Below are 24,045 nucleotides of genomic sequence, written 5' to 3' on the forward strand. Positions count from 1 at the left end.
TGGTTGACAGGAATAGAACAGTTGCAAAGTAAATAGTGGGCCCTGTAGTGCATTTACCCAATGTTTAAGTGCATAAACCACTTACTTACCTGTATATGGGTGATTAATGTAAACTGTAATGAATTGTGCTTAACTGTACAGACAGTCAACAAGCCTGAGGCTGAATCAGTGCAGTCTTTGCAGGTAGTCTAAGCTGCGTAGATTGAACTGATAAGCAAGGCAGCAGATATTTACTTTTGATTCCACAAATGCAGCCCCGTGCCTGAAGTGACCTAGTCCAGAAGCCGGGGGGAGAGTGTGTGTGTTGAGGGGGTGCTAAAGCATCCTCATTTGGAGCAGACAGCTTGGGCCAAGGCTAGTCTGTCCACCAGGGGGAGGGGGGTAAGAAGGGGGTTGTGGGGGAGATGCAAAGCATCCTTTGATGGTAGGGGATTGAGTTAACTTGAATCTGGAGGGGATCTGAGACAGATGCAAATTGATTCAATAAACCAATTTCATGTCAATCAGTTAAGTCTGATATCCATTCAGGTTTATCTTATACCTGTTTTCAGCCGTTTTGAAAGTGTTTTATGTGCACTGAACATCTGCCGTGTTACAGATTTGAACCAGTTTCTGATCACTTGCACAAAAATGATGATCATTTCTGTCCCTAGCCCTGATGTATGCATATAAGTGAAGTAGGTTGTGTTAGTAAAATAACTGAATTATGCTATTCATTCAAATCTTTGAGAAAAACCTAGCTTTTGTCTCTCAAAAACAATGCTGTTTTTGTTTAGAGTAATGTTAAAAGTTGTGAAGTAAAAGTCTGAGAAATCAGAAAATGGCAAATGTAAGGCTGTCTGTATAATTTCTGCTGTGGTGTGTGGTATGAATGCATTGCAATAAAGTGTCTTTATTGCATGATTTTAAGTTGTGTTTTGTATAGGTTTTTTTGCTATTTCAGGGCATGTGGAAAATCAGATGTGCTCTGGAGCATTGTCATTTGGACTGAAGGATCCAGAAATTTGATGGCAGGGGAGTGGTGGGACTGTTAATTGCTTTACCCCTACTGTCAAATTTCCAGACCTGTGTGGAGCCCACTGGTCAGATTATGTAGCCCTGTCTGCCAGATGGTGCCAGCAGATCCAGGTGCATGGGGTGAGAAAGTAGAGTGCCACTGTGCTAAATCTAGCTTAGGAGAAAGGTAGCTTTGTGTGTGTGGGAGGGGGGAGGGGGTGGAATTTAATGTGTGTTTTTTATTTGTTAGGGTTTTTTTCCTGGGGCCCAAGCCTCAGTCATTGTAGACCATTACAAGAGACGGGACAGAATATGAAAGACCTATCTGTGTATGTCACATTCAAAATTAGAAATTCTCACAACCTTTACTAAAACGCTTTTGACAGCAGAGATGTGAATTACAGAAGTGAGACAGAGAGATGATCTTGGACAAGTCTCACATGGGACAGTCAATGGCAGATGCAAAAAAAACCAAGATAAATTGGGTTTCAGCCCAGTGCCTTAATGAATACTCTTGCCCTTGTAACAGACCTTTCTTCCTTTTCTGAACATGTAGAATGTCTGCAGTGAATGAAATGAAGATCGTCTGGTTATCAGAATTTGTTACTCGGGTTATATCATTCTCTTATCCTGCATAATAAAGAAAATGTAATACATGTTCAGCAGGGATCCTGGTTTTCTCTATTTAAAAATCACATTCTATAAAAATATTGCAAATTCTGATTTAAAACCCCAAAATCCACAATTAAAATATGTCACTGTATATATAGGTATCAATTGAGCACAATTTTTTTTGATGTATTAACAATATTAAAGCAGTTTGGAAGCCTACCAGTGCCTCAATCACTATAATATAAATTCTAAGTACCTATAAATTTTGGTATTTGATTTTAAGTTTTTTATCATGGAAAATCAGAGCTCCCTCTGCTCACCAGGATGCAGGTCCAGGGCTCTCACTTCTTACTCCCAGCCCTTCCAGAGGGGGCCTCCAGCTATGAGGGCTGTGAGGCCAGGGACCAGGGTCTGTAGCCCCCTGCCCCACAAAGCAGTGCCTGAGCCCTGCTGTGGCAGCAGAGCAGAGTGTGGAGCCCAGCACTTCCTCCCCCATGGGCAGCAGGGTTAGAGCGGAGCCCATCGGGGCAGGGGGGTAGGGGACACAGATGTGGATTGCCTGCTGCAGGCTCAGGCTCCCTGCCCTGCTGCATTCCCTCAAGGACCTCTGCAGCCCAGTGGGTGGGACCTGGCACTGCAGGGCTAAACTCTTGCTGCTGCAAGCCCCAAAGCACCCTGGTGAGGTGCCCCTTGCCCACCTGGCAGCAGTGAGGGGCACAACTCTGTGCTGCCACCCCCACTGCTGCTGGGTGGGCAGGGGGCACGTCACCAGAGCAGTGCAGGGCTTGCAGTCGTAAGGAACTTCCTCGCCTGGCCCCACTCTGCCCTGCTGTGCTGCATCCTGCTGGGGGGGTATGTACCCCACATGCCCTCCTGGGAGTGCGTGCAGCAGTGGGGAGCCAGCTCTTCCACCTTCCAGACGAGCCTTCCACAGCCCTGTACTGGTTCCTGCTGGGGCCCTGTGACCACACATTCCAGCCCTGGGCCCCAAGCCCCATGCATTGTCCTAGATGGGCAGCAGCCCCAGCCCTGCCCAACTTCCTTCCACCCTGTGGGGGCCTCAACCCCCCCCCCCCCCCCCAAAAAAAAAACAAAACAAAAAACCAAAAACTTACCTTCCAGAGCTGCTCTCCAGGCTGCCTGGTGGCATGTGTATGTGTGAGCTCTCATATACACATGGTGCCCCCTGTATGACTGCAGTTCTCCCACTCCCCCAGCCCCTTGCAGGCTTGAACTCTGCCAGTAGGTTCTCTGCAAAAGTGAAAAATCTGCATGTTTCTCTATTAAAATGAAAAAAATTCTCGTTTTTCTCAGTTAAATGGGAAAATCCACATTTTTCTTCTGTTTTCCCACGCGAAACAGAAAACCCAGTTCCCTGGTGATCAGATTTGTAATGCATGCATCTGGCTATGGCCTTTGTGTTTCATTCTGCAGTCTTACTATTCTTTTCAGTTTTTAATGGAGGATTCCAGTAGGAGGTTCCTGTTTTTATTTGTGTTTACGTAAAAAAAAAAACAAAAAAAAACCCAACCCAAAAACCCAACAGCAGTAACACTTTGATGGCAATAGAAAGTTCTGTACTGTAAATCAGTGAGATTGTGCAATACAGACTGGAGCAAAATAGCCATTTAAAAAACTGGCATATTCAGCACTCTATCTTACAGGGGATTATTTTGTTGAATAAAATCCTTTGCAAGATTCCCCCACCCCCCTCCAATCTATAGATCCAAGAAGGATTTACCTTAATAACCCTATTAGTGCCCATACTGCCAGACACGTTTCTTGTTGAACTTAATGACCAGGAAAACTTAAGGGTCTATTTAAAATCAACCCTTAACTGGAGCTACATCTCAAGTTTTACCTGGTCATTCAAACTAAAATAGCTTTGTGTGACCGATAGACTGTTCCTACCTGATATATATTCATTCAGTAATTGTAACTGATGCCAGGCTTTTCCACACACAAGATGAAGAAATAAGTGTTTTTGTCAGCTTTGAATCCATATAAAAACAATTGGAAACAAATAAAACATGTTTCAATGAAGAGAGCAAACCTTCTAGCCTCCTTACTGAAGAGGATAGATGAAAAATTATTATGTTCTAAGACATGGCATGTTTCAGATCTGCCTATGACATGGTTGTAAAAGTTTCTCTTCTATTTTTATTTCACAGTTAATGTAAGTATATTTTTTGTGCCTAGGCTGGAAATAAGACTTGGTCTTTTCTATTGAGTTCTCCATTCTTACAAGTTTTTAAGGGTGGAAACAGATGTCTGATTTCTCATTTGTGCCTCCTTAAAAATTAAGGTGACAATGCAGAGTAAATGGGTGTCTTTACTCTTTGTTGTGCCACATGACAGAAAAATCAGTGGTGCAACAAAAGGGTAGCAACAGACTCTGCTGCTTTATTCCAGCAGACATCTATTACCTTCTAAAGATTTCACTGCAGGCCTAGATCTGTGCTGTGGGTCTGGGGCAGGGGGAAAAATGCTACCCCAGACCCACTCTCTGGGTTTCAGGCAGCAGGGAAACATGCTTTCTCCATTCAGCCAGCCCTGTGGAGATTGCTAAGTGTGGGAAATGCCTGCTTTCCCCACTGCTGCACACTTACTCTGTAGGTGTGAGGATGTGGGGAAAAGTGCTTCCCTGCTCAGTCAGCATCATGTGACTAACTGAGCAGGGGAATGCCTGGTGTTTCTTGCTATCCTTGAATCATGCTGGGCATGGGAGAAAGCTGTGAAATGGGGCTGAGGCAGCAGGAAATGCCAAGTGTTCCCTCCAAGAAAGTACATTTTCTTACTGAGAGATCTTGTTACCCCTTGTGCAACACCATCAAGGGCTTAGGACAAGTGGTGATGTGCGTTTTGCCCAGTGATGTGAATCACCTGTGCCATGATGCATCTCAGCATGGCTGAATTGCTCCATTCTGCGATGTCTTTTTTTAGCCCAACACGCTGTAATTAAAGCTTCATAATTTTTCTGAGTGTTTCTTTCCCTGTGAATTTCTAGATTTTAGACAAGCACTTTGGCTGCCACTTTAGCGATTGAAACACTAACTTGAATCCAGAAAGAATGTCAGACTAATACATCATTATTTTTATTTTATTATTTAAAAAAAAGAAAAAGAAAAAAGGCTTCAACTACAGGTGCTTGTGCCCTGCTGTTCTAATTCCTAATTAAAATCACTTTGTTATGCCCAGACAACCAGATTTTAAGGCTATGTGAAATTTTGCCGGGTGTTTCATTTCAAAGCTGTTTCAATGGTTTCGAGCTTGAAACTGCGAAATCAGCATGAAACAAAAGGCTTTGAAACAGCTTCAAAATGAAACAAGGGCACTTGAAATATTTTGAAAGTTTCTAAATGTTTTGAGTTTCGAAGCCGGGCTTACTTGACTTCAGCACCAGTCCCATGTGGCAGCCTCCTCTTATCTGGTGCGCAGATCCAGAGGGCTGCGGGGCTGTGCTGGGCTTCTCCTGAGGGTGTGAGTCCCTGGATTTGTGCACTGGATGAGAGGAGGCTGCTGCAGCTGCCTGAGATTGGCCACAGCAGCAGTCTTCCCCGGCATTGGCTGTGCCCAATGCTGGCCCGAGGCAGCAGCCTGAGTCTCCTCTCATCTGGCATGCAGATCTGAGGGCTCACACCCCTGGGAGGAGCCTGGCACAGCCCAGTAGCCCTCCCAGGGGTGTGAGCCCCAACATCTGCACCCTGTATGCGAGGAGGCTCAGACTGCCTCTCACCAGGGACTGGGGCCTTCCCTGCTTGCCTCTCTGCTCGGCCTGCATCTGGCTCCAGCCCCCATGCTTGACCCGCGGCCAGCCGTGGCCTGCTCACTAGTGCAGTAAGAGGCTGCAGCCCCCCTCTGCAGCTTACCAGCACAGCAGCCACACTCTTGGCCTTGTGGCAGCCCCTCTGCACAGCTGGGAGCAGCTGCCAGTTATCTGCACGGCCTCTGCCACAGCATGCTGCTGTGGTGCAGCATGGTACAGAGCCATGGGCTTTTGGGCAGCTCCAGGCAGTCACCCGGGGCTGTGTGCCACTCACAGGAACCACTGGCCACACAGGGCCTGCGTGCATGAGCCCTGCTCTGTCCAGCTGAGCCACTTCTGTGGATGCCGGACCCAGGCTGGTGTGGCCAGCAGTCCCTGTAAGCGGCATGCAGCCCCAGGCGACTGCCTGGAGCTGCCCGAAAGCACACGGCCTCTCACCGTGCTGCCTCTCACCATGCAGGGGGGCTGTGCCGTAAGGCCAAGCGTGCAGCTGCTGTTGCTGGTAAGCTGCAGGGAGGCTGGAGCCAGGCGGGGGATGCACAGGGGGAGAGGGCATAGCCCAGTAAGGAGTGTGCGGGGCAGATCGTAGCCGGCTGATGTGCTAGTGAGCAGGCCACAGCTGGCCATGGGCTGAGCGGGGAGGCGAGTGGGCGGTGCCTGTCCCTGGTGGGAGAGGCAACCTGAGTCTCCTCTCATCCGGGGTGCAGATCCAGGGGCTTACACCCCCAGACAGGCTGCTGGGCTGGGCTGGACTTGTCCTGGGGGGTGCGAGCCACCAGATCTGCGCTTGAGGAGAGGAGGCTCAGTCTGCGGCAGCAGCAATCTTGTCCAGTGCTAGGATCAGCCTGCGCCCAGTGCTGGTCCCTGGTGGGAGAGGCAACCTGAGCCTCCTCTTGTACAGGGCGCAGATCCGGGGGCACGCACCCCCAGGAGGGCTGCCAGGCTTTGCCAGACTCCCCCTGGGGGTGCGAGCCCTCAGATCTGCGCCGCATGAGAGGAGGCTTAGGCGGTAACAGCAGTCTTCTCTGGTGTGCCCAGTGCTGGTCCCAGGCAGCAGTGGCAACATCCTTTCATCCAGTGTGCAGATCTGGGGGCTCTCATCCCTGGGAGGAGTCTAGTACAGCCCTCCCAGGGGTTCAGGCCCCCAGATCTGAGAGTCAGGTGAGAGGAGGCTGCTGCTGTCAGCTAGTGTCGGGACTTTTGCTTTGAACAGTTTGAGGTGCAGTTTCCCAGAAACACCTGCACCTATCTCCTTGAAACTTGGCAGGCTTTCGGAAGGGGCTACCATTCCTGCAATTTTAATCCGAATCGGGCAAGAAATGACAGTTTTAGGCATTTTCATTATTCCCCATTATAGCCTATGGGTGAAACATCAAAACTCATTGAAACAGCAAAAAAAAAGTTTCGACGAAACAGGACAATGCTTCAAAACGACTAAATGAAACGCTGAAACGGATGTTGAAATGATGGTGTTTTGCACAGCTCTGTTCATACATCTTTCTTTTCCAGTTTATTCGTATCTGCCAATTGTGGTGGGTAATTCTACTTCTGGAAAAAATGAAGTTAGGAAGCAGATTTATGTCATACAAGTTTCGGCTAACTTTTACTTTGTTGTATCTGTCTGACAGTTCTGTATGTCTTAAAAGCAGCAGCCGGCCTCAGGCTCCCGACATTTCAGTGCGCGTTTAACATTTTATTCCTGAACCCAAACATACTGTATTTTCTTGCATGCAGCGTGTACACTGTTTCCCTAAAAAATTACACTTCCAAAATTGGGGCGTGTGTATTGAGCAGGGAAGCTGATGTATTCTGTCTGTCATTGCATCACACTCTCACGCACACAAATTAGTTTGCCACAAAATCTGGGTTTTTCTCAAAGATTTGTATTTGTATTTGGTCTTGTTGGCTAGAATGTAAGATAAATTTCTTTACATAGGCAAATACATTTTAAGTAAAACCTCAAGGCATTGGTAGAGAGAGAGAAGAAAAACATCCTTTTTGAATCTCATTGCATAGTCAGGAAATCTATAAAATGAACACATTAAGTAAATAAAAGAAAATAAGTCTCTCTTTATGTATAATTTTTGATTATGTGGTGATAGGCTACCTTCAGGAAAATAAGACATGCACAACAGTACACATACCAGCTCCTGTTCCCTGAAGCAGGGAATACTAGATACTCATCTTGGTGAACAACTGAAAGAAGGATGAACACTTAACTTTTACCTTTTTATTGGTTTTATACCCCTTAACTTCTCTGCTTTTAATAAGGCCCTGAATTTTAATTAGTCATTGCCTAGATAGATAGATAGATAGATTATATGTTTTGGCCAGAGGTTCATTAGGCACTGATTGTAAAATTTTACCTGGTCTAAATGTGGTTACTATTGTTTGTCTTATTTGCAGAGGATGCAGTACTTTCTTTAAAACTGAGTTACTAATTGCAGTCATCCTAGCATCTACAGCATCAATGTGCTTTGCAAGGAGCATTTTTAGTATAAATAATCTTGTAACATATGTCTTTAAATTTTTAGGTTCCACTTTATGCAGTTTATTGCCCAAATGTTCAATCGGATAAAAAAGATTTTGTGCTCAAATAGTAAAAAGCAGATTTCTAAGACAAATAATTAATTGCATCCAAGTAACCATAAGAAGGAAGAAGATTATTTTCAAAGGAATAAGCTAACTTTATCCCCGTGCTATGACATTCCTTTAGGATGGCCAAAACAATACGCTGAAACTGCATGCGCTAAATAAATAAATGCCAGTGCTTATATGGTAGGATTGTCTGCTTTAAGAACAGACTGCCCTCTTAACGCTGAAATTTGGCCAGATCTCAAATGCATGACTTTCCCAGAAAAAATGATTATTATTAAACAGAACATTGGCAGAGTTGAGTTGGAGTGAGACGTTGTCTATAAACCCATTCTTCTTTCCAGAACAGTGAGCACACAACTTCAGATGAACTTGATGTGATAAAGGGTCTTTTTGTTACAAATGAAGTCTTTCACCCATACATTTCAGAAACTGTATTTCTTATTACAACATAGAAATATTGAAAGGCCATGAAAGAGATCTACAAAAAAACTAGAACTTTTGGTTCCAAAATGTTGCTTATTATTAGACCAACTGGAAAATGGCAAGAAAATTTTCTGCAAGCTTTTGGGATCAAAGTCACTTCGTCAGGCTCTGGGAAAAGTGTAGATGGTACAAGATGGTAAAAAGTTCCCATAAGTAGGAAATAAACTTCATACCAAGTACACCCATGAAAGAGATCTGTCTTTCTTAGCTTTTGAAAATTGGAGTATTGAGCTAATATAATACCAGAAAGAGAGCCAGTGAAGTCTTTAATCTTGGTTCTATTTTTCTGAATAAACTTAACCCTTGGCACTCAAACTTCAAGTTGAAAACTGTCAAGCCACTCTCATTCAGCATTTTTCAGAGGGGCTCCTATCCTCCGAAGAGACTTGCCCTTGGTGCATCAGTATTTTGTAATAATGGTAATTGATGGCTCCAGGTACTTGTTTTCAAGAAATATCATTTTTCACTGTTAAGTCTTTTTTTCTCATTTTTTCAGTGTATTGCACTTCCTTGCTCTGTCATATCTGCATTTTGACCCTGTTCCTCTTAACTTGAGCCATAATTCTAGATTTAATTTGGTTGCCTGGCCTATGGTCACTTATCCATCATGATCATAGGAAAGTAGGCCTGGAACGAATCTCATCTGAGGTCACCTTGTCCAGCCAATTTTCCCAGTCAATTTTCTGTCTAACCTGCTCTTGAAAATGTCCAGGGATAGAAATTCCACAGCTTCTCTAGGTAGCCTGTTGACCACCTGCATAGTGAGAAGGTCCTCCTAATCTTCACTCTAAATGTACTCTCCTGCAGCTTGAGGCCATTGCTCCTAATCCTGCTAGTGTTACAATGCATTCGGGTTTTTCTGGACACGTTCTCTTTTTTGGCCCCCTGTCCTTGTGTCCAGGCGGGTTTAAAAAATGCGAGTGAATGTCCATATTTTTGCTTTGCTTCTGCTTTCTCTTGGACTAGCAGCTTGGTCACTTGTGGTTGAGAGCAGTGGGGAAGATGATTGGCTGTTGGGGGTAGTGGGCTGTGGGTCAGGAGTGAGGGGTACTGGCAGGGCTGGGAGGGCAGTGGATTAGGAGTGAGGGGTAGAGGCAGGGCACGGGCATATCATTCCCCCATGCCCTCCTCTTTGAAGCTGCAGGAGATAGTTTGTTTCAGGGCTGTGCAACTGGTGGCTCGAGCTTTTTGTGGTCCACAGCGGGTTAAGTTACAGGCCCTGGGGGCTGCTTCCCCTTTTACTTCAACTGTAACAGCAACTGGACTCTGTTTCTGCTCCTCTTCTGGCTTCTGCTTCCTGCAGTGCAGTGTGGGAGAGCTGAGGATGAGTCTGGTGTTATTTATTATAATATGCTGTTGGATTTTGTTTGGTGAAAAAAAAGCAGCAGACTGCTGGCTTATATTCATCTTATAGTCCACTGTAACTGTCACATCCTTTTCTGCAGTACTGCAGCCTAGCCACTCATTCCTGTTTGTTTGTGCATGCAGTTATTCTGTCCCAAGTGCAGGACTTTACACTTGCTGAGTTTCATCTGACTGACTGCAGACTATTTCTCTAGCTTATCAAGGTCATTCTGGATCCTAGCCCTAGCCTCCAGAGTGTCTGCACCTAACTTTACATCATCTGCACATTTGCTAAGCATGTACTCAGTCCCATCCTCCAAATTAATTTATATATTAAACAATACTAGACCCCTAGAGTATTCCTCCTCCCTTGATATCTCTTCCCATCAGTTTGAGTCATTGATGGCTGCTCATTCAGCAGAATGATCCAACCAGTTATGTATCTGCCTTAGAATCTAGTTTGTATTTTCTTGGTTTGTTAATGAGTAGAAGACAAAGTAGATTTGCATCGACTAAAATGTGAAGACTGATTAGTAGTCTGACTAACATTATATTATAAATAAAATCAGAAATTATGTATATATCAGAGGTTCCCAAATGTTTTTGTATTGCATACCCTTTTCCAGAGTTACCAGCTTCCCACGTACCCCTACCAGCATGTTTTATATTTTAAGCCCTTAAATGCCAACTATTATTACAAAGGAAATTAAATCCACCATTACACAATTTCTCTTGCATACCCTTTGCTTCTTTCTGGAGCTGATGTCAGATCGATGCTCATTCATTTTATGCCCCTTGTTAATGAGAATGTCATGGGAGATGGTGTGAAGTCTACTAAAATAATGGTGTATCAAATCTACTCCTCTTCCTCATCCACAGATCTTTCATCTTATTTTTGAAGGAAATCAAGTTGGTCAGGCATGACTAGCTCTTGATGACTCCACACTGGCTGTTCCTCATCCCCTTGTTTTCTTCTTGGTGCCTTGAAATAGGTTCCTTGCTCCATGATCTTTCCAGGTGTCAAGGTTAGACTGATGAGCCTGCAGTTCCCAGGATCCTCCTTAAAAATGGACGCTTGCCTTTTTTCAGTCATCTGGGACCTCACCTGACTTTGTGCTTTCAAAGATGATAGCCAATGCTTTTGAAATTACCTGAGTCAATTCCTTCAGTACTCTAGGGTGCAACTCATCTGGCCCTGCAGTTGAAGACATCTACCTTTTTTAAGTAATCCCTAGCCTACTTTTCTGCTACTGTGTCTGTTTGCCTCCTTCCCCTCCTTCTTAGGTGCCAACTGCACTTGCCATCTGATAGCTGACTTGGCTCATGATGACTGAAGTAAAAAGGCGCTAAATATTCCAGCCTTCTCCGCAACATCCATAACTAGATTACTGCCTTGTGCATTCACTAAGGTGCCTAAACTTTCTTTGGTCTTTTTCTTACTTCTGACTTGCGTGTTATTGCCATTTACATCCCTTACTAGCTGTATCTTAAATCATGCTTTGGCTGTTCTGATTTTTTTTCTCACTGTGCCCATGCAATACTCTTATGCTCTTTCCTAGTAATATTACCAAGTTTCCACATTTTGTAGAAGTCCTTTTTTAATTTTAACTTGATGAACAGATCACTGGTCATCTGTTGCACTGCCCATTTTTTCGTTGCATTGACATAACTTGCTTCGGTGCTTTCAATACAGTTTCTTTGAAGTGCAGCCAGCTCTCTGGGACTCCTGTTCTCTTCCAGGAGACCCTGTCCACCAGTTTTCCTGAGTTTGCTAAAGTCTGCTTTTTCGTTTCTTGCTTGCTTCCCCTCCCTTCCATCTTGAGCTGTCTCATTGTCACTGTCACCCCATTTACCTTCCAGCTTTCTGTTGTCAACTAATTTCTCTTTGTTTGTGAGCAGGAAGAGCTTCCTTCCATAGTTGGCTTCTCCAACACTGTACTAAAAAGGTGATTCCAGTGCACTATAAAATTTGCTGGACTTCCTATACATTGCCTTGTTACCATGACATCTGCTGGGAGGGAAACTGAAGTTCCTTATGAGAATGAGGTCTGGTATCTTGCAGACTTCTATTAGTAGTTTAAACAAGACTTTGTGCACCTCTTCCTCTTGTTTTGGTAACCTATAGCAAATGCCCATCCCTGGCATTCTCTGCTCTGACCTTTACCCAGAGGCTTTCAACAGGTCTACCTCCTGCTTTGTGCTGAACCTCAGAAGATGCATGCAGTGAGTGTTCTCTTTCTTCCTTTATAAAAGGGCAACACTTCTGTTCCCCCTCCCATTTATTTTTCCTGAACAAGTTATAGCCATCCATGACAGTATTCCAGTTGTGTGAACCCACGTGTATATTATTCCAGGTGGATCATAATTCTGTGATTTATAACAGGAACTACAATTCTTCTTGATTATTTCCTGTGGTTCTTGAATTGACATAAATATTTCCAGTAACTAACAGATTTTCCTTATAACACCCAAAGAGCACTGTGAAGGTTTCTGCTATTGCTTCCCTTTATTAGGGTTTTTATCTGGGTCACCTGGCTTTTGTCTCTATCTGGTGAACCTAGCTTAAAGCCTTTCACACAATGAGCACATGAAGACACTCTTCGCTGTCTTTGTCAGGTGAATCCCATCTCTTCCCAGTAGTCCTTCTTGGAATACCACCTCATGGTTGAAAGAAGCCAAAATTTTGCTGGAAAAAACAATCTACGCAACTATATTTTAATAGATTTCCAGACATTAGCGGCTGGAAGGGACCTCTTGAGATCATTGGGTCCAGCACCCCGCTATAGATGAGAAGTCAGCTGGGATCAAGTGACCCCAGCAAGACATCAATCCACTTGTTTTTTTTGAAGGAGTCCTGAGTAGGGCCCTTCACCACCTCTGGGGGGAATTTGTTCCAGACCCTGGACACACACACTGTAAAGAACTTTTTTCTTATGTCTAATTTAAATCGGCCTTCCTGAGTTTATGACAATTAGACCTTGTTATCCCTTGTGGAGCTCTGGTGAACAGGTGTTCTCCCAGGTCCTGATGTACCCTTCCTTTGTAGTTGTAGGCTGCCACCAAGTCTCCCCTGAGCCTTCTCTTCTCCACACTCCCAAGTCTCATGAGTCCCAAGTCCCTCAGCCTCTCCTTGTATGGCCTTCCTTCCAAGCCTTGGAACTCATACGAGTGGCTCTACTCTGGCCTCTGTCAAGCTTCTCTACATCCTTCCTGAAGTGGTGGGGCCCAATACTGAACTCAGTACTCCAGCTGTGGTCTTACCAGGGCTGAGTAAAGCAGGAGGATGATGTCCCTGGTTTTGCGTGAAATACATTGGTGGATGCACGCCAGAGTTTGGTTAGCTTTCCCAGCCATAGCATCACGTTGGTGGCTCACATTCATCTTGTGATCCATCAAGACCCCCAGGTCCCTTTCGGTTGTGGTGCTAACAAGCGTAGCCTGTAAGCATGCTGGGGGTTCTTCCTACTGAGGTGTAGCACCTTGCATTTTTCTGCATTGAAGGCCATCAGGTTTTGGTTGGCCCACCTTGAGAGTATGCCCAAGTTGGCCTGTATCCCCAGCCTGTCCTGCGGTGTGACTGCCCTCCCCCATAATTTGGTATTGTCCGTGAACTTGGCCAGTTCACATCTGACTCCTGAATCTAGATCATTGATGAAAATGTTAAAGAGTACTGGCCTGAGTACCAAGCCTGAGGGACTCCATTGGTAACCCTGCGCCATGTTGATTTCTGCATGTTGATCTCTAAAATATGTTTATTTCCTACCCAGGCTTTTAGCCTTGACCGGAAAGGTTGAGTATATTACTTGGACCCCAGTCCCCCTCACTTTTGCCCCTAGAGCTCTGTAGTCGCTTTTTGCTCAAGATCACCCTTGACAATGTCTTCAGAGCCCCCATGAATGGGGGCAGTCCCTGCAAAAACTAAACTAGGACCTGGGTGGTCCGTGTCCGCCCTGGACAGAGCCTACACAAGTGAAGTCAGAAGAAGAGCTTAACAATAGTGTTGACATTGTGAGATCTTCCAGCCAACTTACTCATTTTTTGCTAGCCCCTTCTTCCTTTGCTGCTGCTACTTTAAAGAAAAATCCTTATTCCTCCTTCATCTGCTTCCTCTCAGTAAGTTTACAATGAAGAAAGTATATGAAAGTGGCTGGGAAGATTTTCCCAGCAGATTCGCACTCAAATCCCCTGTTTGCTGGTCCTGGTGTCACTGGTTCCTGTGTCACTTGGGTTCTGGGTGACCTAGCTTTTCTGCTTAGACAAGCCTTGTCTTCTCAGTCATCTGTTAACAGCTGCTAGGCTCAGCAGCTGTGGGCCCCAAGATACTCTGCAAAATGGCAACCAAATTGAATCTACATTTACCAAACCCAAACCAGGCAGGCCTCCCACTCACTAGCTCTTTGAGATTCTAACCCAGGGATTCTCAGCCAGGGTCCCACGGTATGCTGATGTGCTTTGAAATCCTTTCAGGGGTGCTACAGAATGCCATGCAATATTAACACTCTTAGGTGCGTAAACATGATTTGCAAGATAAACCCAATGATTTCAAATAAGGATCCATAGTCTTAAAAGAACATTCTGATCCGTTGTGGTATTTTTGAGTTCTTGGTAACAAAGAAATTGCTGTATAATTTTTCCGTGGTCAAAAAATAAGTGAAAATTGAGAGCTGGCATTTTCTGAGGGGTGCCTTAAGTGTAAAAATGTTGAAAGCCACTGCTCTAACCCCTCTTTTACCCTGCTGCTTGATCCCTCCCCCCCCAGTTCCGTCCAGATTTTGCCCTTGATTTATGGGTTATAGATGTGAGTTGCTCAGAGTACAAACTTTTAGACTAGTTTATTCAAGGGAAATGCCTACCCAAGAGAGTATGAGAGAAATTAATTACTTGGAACTGTAAGACTCTTGGGTCATGCTCTCTGAACAAATTCAGGATTCCTTAAACGTTCACATCACATTACAATAGCATTTTCGACAGTGATCAGTTCTTTAGGAAGGAGGGGTGGTCAACCTGTAGCATATGCCACAAGTGGCATGGGCAGCCTCAGGAACGGTGCAGGGATAACTGACTTGTGATATGCCTGCCAAAAAAGCTCTCTTCCCAACCCCCCCCCCCCCAGTAGGGAAATATAGCCAAGAATATTGATTACATTTACCATCTGCTAATCCATCATCCTCCAAAGTTAGCTATTCTTTGTTCATTCAGATAGCAATGGCCTAAAGTTGTTGCTACTTGTTTTGTAATGGTTTTGGTTTTAATTTTAGTTTTAAATGTTCACTGTGCACAAACTGTATTCCTAGCTTCCTTACAGCTTTGGGAATAATCCTTTTTGGCATGGATTTAGGAAGGTAGTGTGGATTTTTTTTTTTGTTTTGAATCAGAGTGAATGTTCTGATTCAGTCTCTCCAGTCTGCCTTGAGACAGTAGAATTGCACGTCTAAATAACTGCAGAAAAAAACTACCTAAGGGATCTCCATACATATCAGTCCAGTGGCACAGGACCACAGATTCTTTTATTTTTCTTCTCTTTGGCCTGATCCCACATGAGCAAGTACATCACTAAATTTTAGTTCTTTTGGATATTGAGAGACTTAATATTGTCTAGAGGTATAGTATTGTTCATCCTATGATATCTGAACTCTTTTGAAATCCCAAAGGGAAGAATTACAGTATTTATATTAAAGCTTAAAGATGAGAATTGTTTTTTTTGTTCTGAAATGCCAGCAGTTAAAAGTTTGTTTAAACATTGCTGTTCATGTAACTGAGGCTTGCTAGGAAGATGGTTGTGTATATCTTGTGGTTGTCAGGACTGACGTACGTTGGTTTTTAAATTGAGTTAGTATTTGCAAAGTTGTAGTAAAGTGAGTTAAGGAGGGAAAATAGAAGGTGTACAATTGCATTGAGGTTTTTCATGATGTTAAACATCTAAGCACCTTACCTTCTCCAATAAATTTAATGATCTACATCTGTGATGATTTATTATAATAGGGTGTGTGAGATGTTAGTACACTATTTATTTTGGTTCAAGATATTTTCATCTTAAAAAGTTATACCAAATACATCTATAGAAGAGCAGCTTGTAGGACACCTAATTATTGGACGCAGATGTATATTTTAGAATAAAAGGAAAGCTTGTACTTAAGTGTCTTTTGTTTAATAATTCAAATTAATTAATAAATAAAAGTAAGTCTTTTTATTTTTTTCATTTATTTTTTACCAGGAGATCATGACTGTGGCAGCCCTGTTCGGAGAAATCTTACCGTCCAGGATGCAGCTGTATATTTAAAAGTAAGTAGTGAGAAAGTATTTTCCATTAGTCTTAACTTTTTAAGTTTTGCATAAGCTAACATTAGTGTTTGCTGCTGTGTAGCATAGCAGCAGAATTAAAGTTTGACTGTGTTCATCTTAATTTTATTCAAAATTTAACACTGTTTATGTGAACTACATATACTTTTTTTGTTTTGTTTTGGGCCTTGGGAGGAAGATGGTAAAACACTTTTGTAGTTAAGCCAGACCATGAATGCAAATTTAAAAAGGAAAGATGCTTGTCAAATGCTTAAATTACTTTTAGCATTCCATCATGCATGAAGTGTCAAAACAACCTAGAGGTAACAAACAACATTAATCTTATGAATTATAAACCTGTGAAAGGGCAAGTTATCCAAGTTGTAGTTGACAGAAATGACTGTTTGGACTTCATTGTGTTTTTAACTGCTTGATGTTAGGAAGGAGAGGAGTCAAGTTCCCTTTTACATTAGGACTGATGACTTAAAATTTACTGTATTCTTGCTTCAGGTTCTGGAAAGTGGTCCTCTAAACCAGTTATTCTTAACCTCTTTTTGTACCAGGATCCATTTGTAAACATCAATGACCGGTCCTGACCCAGTGCCCCCCACTCCTGACCTGCTGCCCCCACCATTATGGGGCAAGGGGTATGTGGGGTTTGGGGGCTCTAAGCAGCCCCTTGCAAGCTGGAACTCTGCCAGCGTACCAGGGAAAAGCCACACTTTCCCACATTTTTCTCCTTTAAAGTAGAATCCATTTTTAAAGCGTGTCCACAATCCTTTCATATATTTGTGCAATCAACTTTTGGGTCCTGACCCACGGGTTGAGAAATGCTGCTTTAAACCGTGGTCAGTATAAGCTTTTTTTTAGTCTTTGCAAAGAGGGGTATGAAGGAGTGAACTTTAGAGATCAGATGCTGGAACCTGGGCAAAGGGATAATCAGTCAGTATCACTAACATGTAGTGCAGGTACTTGCATCTTTGCTTGCTTGTGCTGTTGTAGTAGAAAGACTGGTATAATAGTGAAATGTATGTGAATTCAATTACATTTTAAATGTGTACTATACTAGCAATATAAATCAGTCTTACCTTTTGAAAAATACAAGCATCACAGCTTATCTTGTGACAGAGTTTATATGTAGGTTTACCTCTACTTTGGGTTTTAATTTTAAAGAAAGATTATCTCCCCCTAGTGTCTTTATTAATGTTAGTGTAAAAAATATTAATGTGCGAAGAAGTGGCATGTTTCTCACTAGCCTTGCTTATAGTCTATGTGAACTTGGAGCTCTTTTTAGCCAAGTACAGATGTTCAGAAAGCCCATGGCAGAAGTGCTCTAAATATGGCACTTTACTCAAGCCTCTAGATTAGGTCTAAAGTGAAAAGAACAGACGTTTGCTGTTTATGGGGAGAGGGGAGGGCTTGGAGCCTGCCTGCACTGGTGTGGAGGCCAGCAGGCTGTGGGAGCTCTTGCATGTTTTCCAGAGGCTGCTGGAGAATGTCCAGCAGGTAGCCACCTCTGATTGGCTATTGCAGCACCTCTCCCCAGCCCTGCATCCCTGCTAGCTGGTTGCTGTCAGTGCTGGTGGCGGGGGGTGGGCAGGGGAATGCCCGTGCTGGGCAGCCCACCTCCCACCTTGCTGGCTTGCGTTTTAAGGGGAGGAGCAGGTCAGGCCCACAAGGCAAGGGGGCTCTGTTTCCCTTCTCCTCCCCAGCTTCTTGATGGCTGCAGCTTGGAGCCACATGTGGCTTTTCACTGCACTAGGAACTAGGGATGGGGGGGCAGGGGAATGGAGTCCCCCTGACATGAACTCTACCCTCCCCAGCTCGCTGGCTTGGATCTGGCAGGGGGGCTCTGCTCTCTTTCCCTTCCTGCCCCCACTTCCAAGCACAGTGAAAAGCCTTGCACAGTTCCTAAGCTGTGGCTGTCAGGAGACTGAGGCAGGCAGGAGCGGGGTGGAGACAGCCCCCCTGCTGTGTGGACCCTATCCAGCCCCTTTTCCACAACCCGAGCCAGAAAGCTGGGGGTGAGGGAGCTGGGTCATGTGGTGAAGGGGTCTGTGCCCCCACTGCATCCATCTTCACAGTGAGGAGATGGAGCCTTTTCTGTCCCTTTTCTGTGACAGGCCAGGGTGTGGGGCTGAGCTAGTGCTTACCTGGAGCAGATGAGCACTGGCCAAGGCCAGCGGGCTGCCCAGCTAGGGGCACCTGGCGTGCAAGTGGAATGTGTTCTACCTTAATTTGCAATGGGATCTGGTACAGATATTCATTAAAGCGCTTTTAGTCTAATACCAAAGTTAACTTAAAGTAGGACCTACCATTTTTAAAGCACTCTGTGCTGTGAATGTCTGTTCAGTTATGGCTGTAGAACGCTTTCTGGGCACTTATCACATAATAAGTGTAACGTCTGTACCTAACCCTTGTGTGTCAAATTGTATTTGATTTTAAAGTTTTGTGACAGTAAAACCATTATTGGCTACTAATATGCTATATATCAGGGGTGGGCAAAATGTGGCCCGCAGGCCGGATGTGGCCCACCAGGCCATTGTATCCAGCCTGCAGGGCCCCTAAAAAATTTAGAAAAGTACAGTAAAAGCTGTGTTATCTGGCATCCCCTGGGAATGGGGGATGCCAGATAACAAAATATGCCGGTTAATTGAGTGGCCCCGGTTGCTGCTTCTCCTGTCACGTCTGGGGCATCCCTGTGCTCCTCTTATGGCATTGCTGTCCCTCCTGCTGCATCACCGCCCGTTCTGTGGGCCCTGTGGGACAGGGAGACAGGCCCTGCACAGCCCCGTGCAGCCTGTTATGCCCCCGGGCTGTGGGGGCTCGGCAGCACAGGGTGCTTTGCCCCCGGCTGTGGGGGCTTGCAGAAACTGGAAGTGCCCACTACGGTGGGCACTTCCGGTTTCACTTCATCTTACAAGCCTGCAAGCTGGTTAGTAGACCGTGCTAGCTTGTAAGATTCTGGATAGTGCAGCTTTTACTGTAATATTTATGTGCCCCTGACTGCCTGTCATATGGCCCTCGATGGCTTGCCAAAACTCAGTAAGCGGCCCTCTGCTCAAAATAATTGCCTGTCCCTGCTTTATACAATGTTGCTAACATTGCATGAAGCTATTCTGATGATTAAATTGTTCATTTTTTGTTTTGTTTCTGACTAGAGTTTAGGTCCAGACTATGAAGATGTGTTTAATAGAGCATTGCATTGGATTTTGAATAATGGGGAAGATGTTGGAATAAAGTAAGTAACTATAATTCATAGCTTTTTGATTTTTTTTCTTACAAGAAATGTGTTGGATTATAAAACTGTTCTTCAATGCTTTTAAATAGGTGCATTGGCGATGACCCAAACGAGGAATTAACTAATATAACAGATGTGAAGTACTTGGAATCTACTAGTCCACAGATGTCTTTTAAGTGTCGTTTTCGACGTGCATTTATTAATGTAACTCACAGATTATCACTATTGCTTTTGGGTAAGTTATAACTGTAAATAGATTGTATTTAAATAACTTGTATGTTTGTAGTTGCGTAGAGAAAGGAGAACAGCAGTTTGCAGAATGTTAATATTTTAATCCTGTTAAATGTTGAGTGTCATTTTCTGAGGTAGACAGACTAGCTGTTTTGACTTATGGGAAATAATAAACTGATTGAGTTTGAGAAGGGTTGGTGTGTATCTATATATGTAATATTAATTCAACTGGGTAAACAACTGTAAAAAGCCAAAATTTTTATTTTCCCTTACTTTATGGTTACTAATTTGTTTGAACTTTCATGGGGATAAGTACTTAAAAATGACAATTTAAAACAGTTATGTCATCAGTTTCAGAGGAGTTAAGACTTTCTAGACAAAGAACAGTAACAATTACAGATAATCTGCAGTATAATCATGTTGAAAGCCCTTAAAAAGAGCTTTTATTTTATAGTAGCACAGGCATTAACTTGAGTTAATCTAAGCTATATTACTTTTAGGTGAGCTTCAACCCTTGCCATAGCTCCAGGTTTGACAATTACAAAAACATTTTTTAGAAACTTCAATATTTGGTCTTTAATTTTGTTGTACAGAGGTCTAATATGGGACTGGCTGTACTAAGCTATACAGTTTATGCAGTTTGTACAAATACATTTAATTTCTAGTTGGGTCCATCCTAAATTTAAAAGGTGGTTGTGACAAAATAATTATCACTTCACTTATTAACCATTAATAGACTGAGGTAGAACCTTAGTTAGTATTATGAAACTTTAGAAGTTACCCACTTTAAACTCTCGTTGTTGTGACTGTTCTCATGGATAGAAGTTTTTCATGTTTTCTTGGGTAACAGTCCTTCAACTATGTAGAACTTCAGAACTCTGAGAGAGCCTTGAACTTCAGCTGGGAGTTTACCAGCACACTGTCAGGAACCAATAGTTAAATGTGCTCTCTGTGATATCCTATTTCATAAATGGCCTGAGAGCACTCTGTACTACTATCTGATTTCCAAATGACCTAGCATATTGTGTTCGTGTAGTGTTGAGGGAAAAGAGCATGAAGATCTTTTGTTTACTTAGATATCTTAAAGAAATAATGATAGTTATCTGCCAGACAGAGGATGGGGGCAATAGTCTTGTCCATAGTTGCAACCTCAGGTTAGGGAAAAGATCTTTTTTTTACTCTAAATACAGAGTCTACTGCAAATAGATCTCATGTGCACTCTATGTTTACTCTGCTACAGAAGCACTCTTAGAAGTGCTGGAGATGTAAAACTAGATGTCGTTCATCTATTTAGTGTTGTAAATTGCTGCCCCGAATAACTGTGTTAACTGAATTGCACGTCTGCAGCAAGAGGGAAGAAAAATTCCTTCAGTAATCCTCAAAAACTGTTGAGGCAGCAGGATAACTGTCCCATTTGCTAGTTACCTTTTCTGTAGCAAGGTAATATGCCATATTACAGGAATTGTCTACCGGGGTATGTGTACCCCTGGGGGTACTTTGAAATGTCCCGGGGACAGGTGGGGACAGAACACTGCCACCCCACATTGCTGCCTCACAGGAGCAGGGCTGGGGCAGAGTGAGAGCAGGGTTGCACAGATGTTGTGCTGTTGCTGCTCAGCCACTCACCACACTACTGCTCTGTCTGGCTGCTTGCGCGCCCCCCCTGGGGTACACTTAATAAGTTGCATTCATTCTCTTTAGGAACTTTGCCTTGGTGTCTAAATACGTCACACAGGGACAGTGATGTGGACCTCTTGTGCAAAGTGCTTTGAGAGCTAAAGTTATTAACTACTATAGAAGAGCCAGGGAGTAGTAGTGTCAAACAAATTAGAATGAGCCCTGTTTCTCAATTTTAAATACATAATAAATGAAGTGCCTTTCCCATGTGGGAGCTGAAGGGGACAAGCAAATAGAGCAACATTTGTATTTCCCTCTGCTGCTTTGACCATTCCTGAAAGATTGATAGCAATTGGATTATCAGTTTCTGAAGATGGACAGAGACTTCACAATTGCTGCTTTGAGCATAGGGGGCATATCATTTCTCATTTGCCCATTCCAGTACAGAAATGTTAAATGGGATTTTCAGCGAGTAATGAGAAGTAATTCTCAACAAGCTCAACAAGCTTTTTGCTTGGAAAAGACCTGTGTGGGAAGGGAACTGAGTTTAAATTCCAAGTTGAACATTTCAGTACAACCAGAATCTCTGAAATTTAAGCAGAGATATTTGTCATGTTTAAGGAGATAGACAGCTTGGTCAAGATGAATGATTTTTTTTTTTTTTAAATGTAGGGTTGCATGTAATATTTTGCAACAAGATAGGGTACTCTATGACCAAGTAGAAGCAACCCAAATTAATCAGTTCTTAACTTTAGCATTTAAAAGCATTCCAATTCCTCCCAAATGCTTGCTAAAAGCTAAGCAGTATAGTCATAAACCTGTAAACTTTGTGCTGCTTAAAGTTCCACAGTCTCTCAGTTGAGCTGGTACCCCGTCACGTTCAAATCAGGAAACTTCTTATTTACATTTTGAATTCTATAACATAATCAAAGCTGTGTTATACTTCTTTTTGCAATAAAATTATTTAAGTCATCCTGACAATATATGATACAAGACTAAAGAAACGTCTTTTCATGATAATAAATATGTGTCTAGTAAAGCTAATAAATAACCTATTCTCTGTTCAAACCTTCTGTGCTTTGTTGGCAAAATGCTAATGTTTAATGTTGATTACATAGTCTGATGTTAATAAAGCTTGATATGAATTCTAATAAGCCATCTAGGTAAACAATTTCACAGGAATACGTGGCTCAGATTTTATTTTTATAATAACCAAGTAATCTTAGAGTAGGTGATTTAAAAATATATCTTTTAATGCAGGTGTGGGGATGGTTTGGGGAGTCTTGCACTACATGAAATATCGCTGGGCAAAAGAGGAAGAGGAGACCAGGCAGATGTACGATATGGTGGTAAAGATTATAGGTATGAACCTTTTTTTTTTTTTTTTTTTTTTAATTATGCATTTAAAGTATCTGTATAAAAGCTTTCAAAATACCCTGACCTTTAAACCTGCCTGTTACATTCAGGTGAGTGGTTTGCTCTTAAATGTGACAACTTTTCTTTCTTGGGGATATATACATATAATATATACATATCCCCAAAGGGGCTGAACCATTTCTAGTGCACTTTAAATCTAAACAAGCTTTTTGGAATGAAAAGTTAATTCACTAGTAATGTATGTTGTAATTGTATTGTGTGGCCAAATGTATGTTAGTTTAACAACCTACTCTTTTAAAAAAAAAAAAACAAACTTAAAAAAAAGGAAAAAACTAAAAAGGAAATTAGTAGGGTACTCAATGGATTAAACAACACTGCTCTCCATTCCCAATTAGTACTTTTTAATTAAGTTTTATCTGGTCAAAATGTCCTCTTCTAAAACAACTCTCTTCCTGCTAAATTTCATTTTCAGTAGTTGTATAAGAGGTGTGAAGTCTTTTAACCAACTGGTGAAGTTTGGGATTACTTTAACCTACTATTACCAAAATGGGATGTCTCCATGTACCCACAGATTAATTTTACTGTTGTTTTACTTTAAGGGACACTGCCTATTACTAATGCATTCAATAATACAATAGTGATCCAGTGTGTCTATGTGTGTGTGAGATGTTCTGTAGCAATACTTTTTTGTACTTTTAAGTCTTAATTTATGACTTGGCTTTTAACTGCAGTGATCATTTGAAATTGAGAAGATGCCCATATCTCCTCCTGCTCCCCCTCCCCCTTTTTGTTTTTAAAATTTAATCTTATGGGGAGGGAATTCATTTTTTGTCTGCATTTTAAGTGTGCCTAAACATTTCTGCTTATAGTTAAAATTAACACTCAAGATGATTAAAACTGCAAACTTGAAACTGAACATCAGGTTTATTTTGTGCATTTGACAGCACTTTTGATGTGTAGTCCAATTTTGCTGTTTCCCCTGGGTAGTCAGCTTCCCTGATTTGTTTTCCATGTGGTTGGTATGAGAGACTTTAAAAAAACCAACCAACAAAAAAGGCAAAAACAATTGGGAAAACCACCAAAATTAGCAGAGGAACTTGAGGCAGTTCTGTTTTGTAGTCAGAATTGTTCCTTATTTACTTTTTTGTGAAGCCAGCCAGCCTGCAGATTCACTCTTCCTTTTAACCACAGCTAACTGCTTATTCCAACTTTCTCAGATGTTCTAAGAAGTCACAATGAAGCGTGTCAGGAAAATAAAGACTTACAGCCATATATGCCTATTCCACATGTACGTGATTCCTTAATACCACCTCAAGACAGGTATGTTCAGATTAGTCTTTTGACTTATTTAAGAAAATAAGTGCCATGCTGGGTTGGACCAATGGTACGTCTAGCCCAGTGACAGCAGTGGATGTTTTAGAGGGAGAGCATATGAACAGGATATATCTAGTGATCTGTCCCAGGTTCATTACCCTCCCTGGCATCCACCATTATTGGTTTA

General features: G+C 42.8%; 1 protein-coding gene across 1 annotated transcript in view; it reads left to right on the forward strand.

Moving 5' to 3' along the window:
- LEMD3 (LEM domain containing 3) overlaps window positions 1-24,045 on the forward strand; it is a 69,579-nt gene that overhangs the window by 36,760 nt on the left and 8,774 nt on the right. The window contains exons 4-8 of the mRNA XM_090042452.1: window positions 16,014-16,081; window positions 19,240-19,319; window positions 19,409-19,554; window positions 22,428-22,529; window positions 23,762-23,864. Coding sequence (XP_089898578.1) covers window positions 16,014-16,081; window positions 19,240-19,319; window positions 19,409-19,554; window positions 22,428-22,529; window positions 23,762-23,864 — 499 coding nt within the window. The remainder of the gene's footprint in view (window positions 1-16,013; window positions 16,082-19,239; window positions 19,320-19,408; window positions 19,555-22,427; window positions 22,530-23,761; window positions 23,865-24,045) is intronic.

The sequence above is a fragment of the Crocodylus siamensis genome, chromosome 4, assembly GCF_052110815.1.
Source record: "Crocodylus siamensis isolate JL-2025a chromosome 4, ASM5211081v1, whole genome shotgun sequence".
NCBI lineage: Eukaryota > Metazoa > Chordata > Crocodylia > Crocodylidae > Crocodylus > Crocodylus siamensis.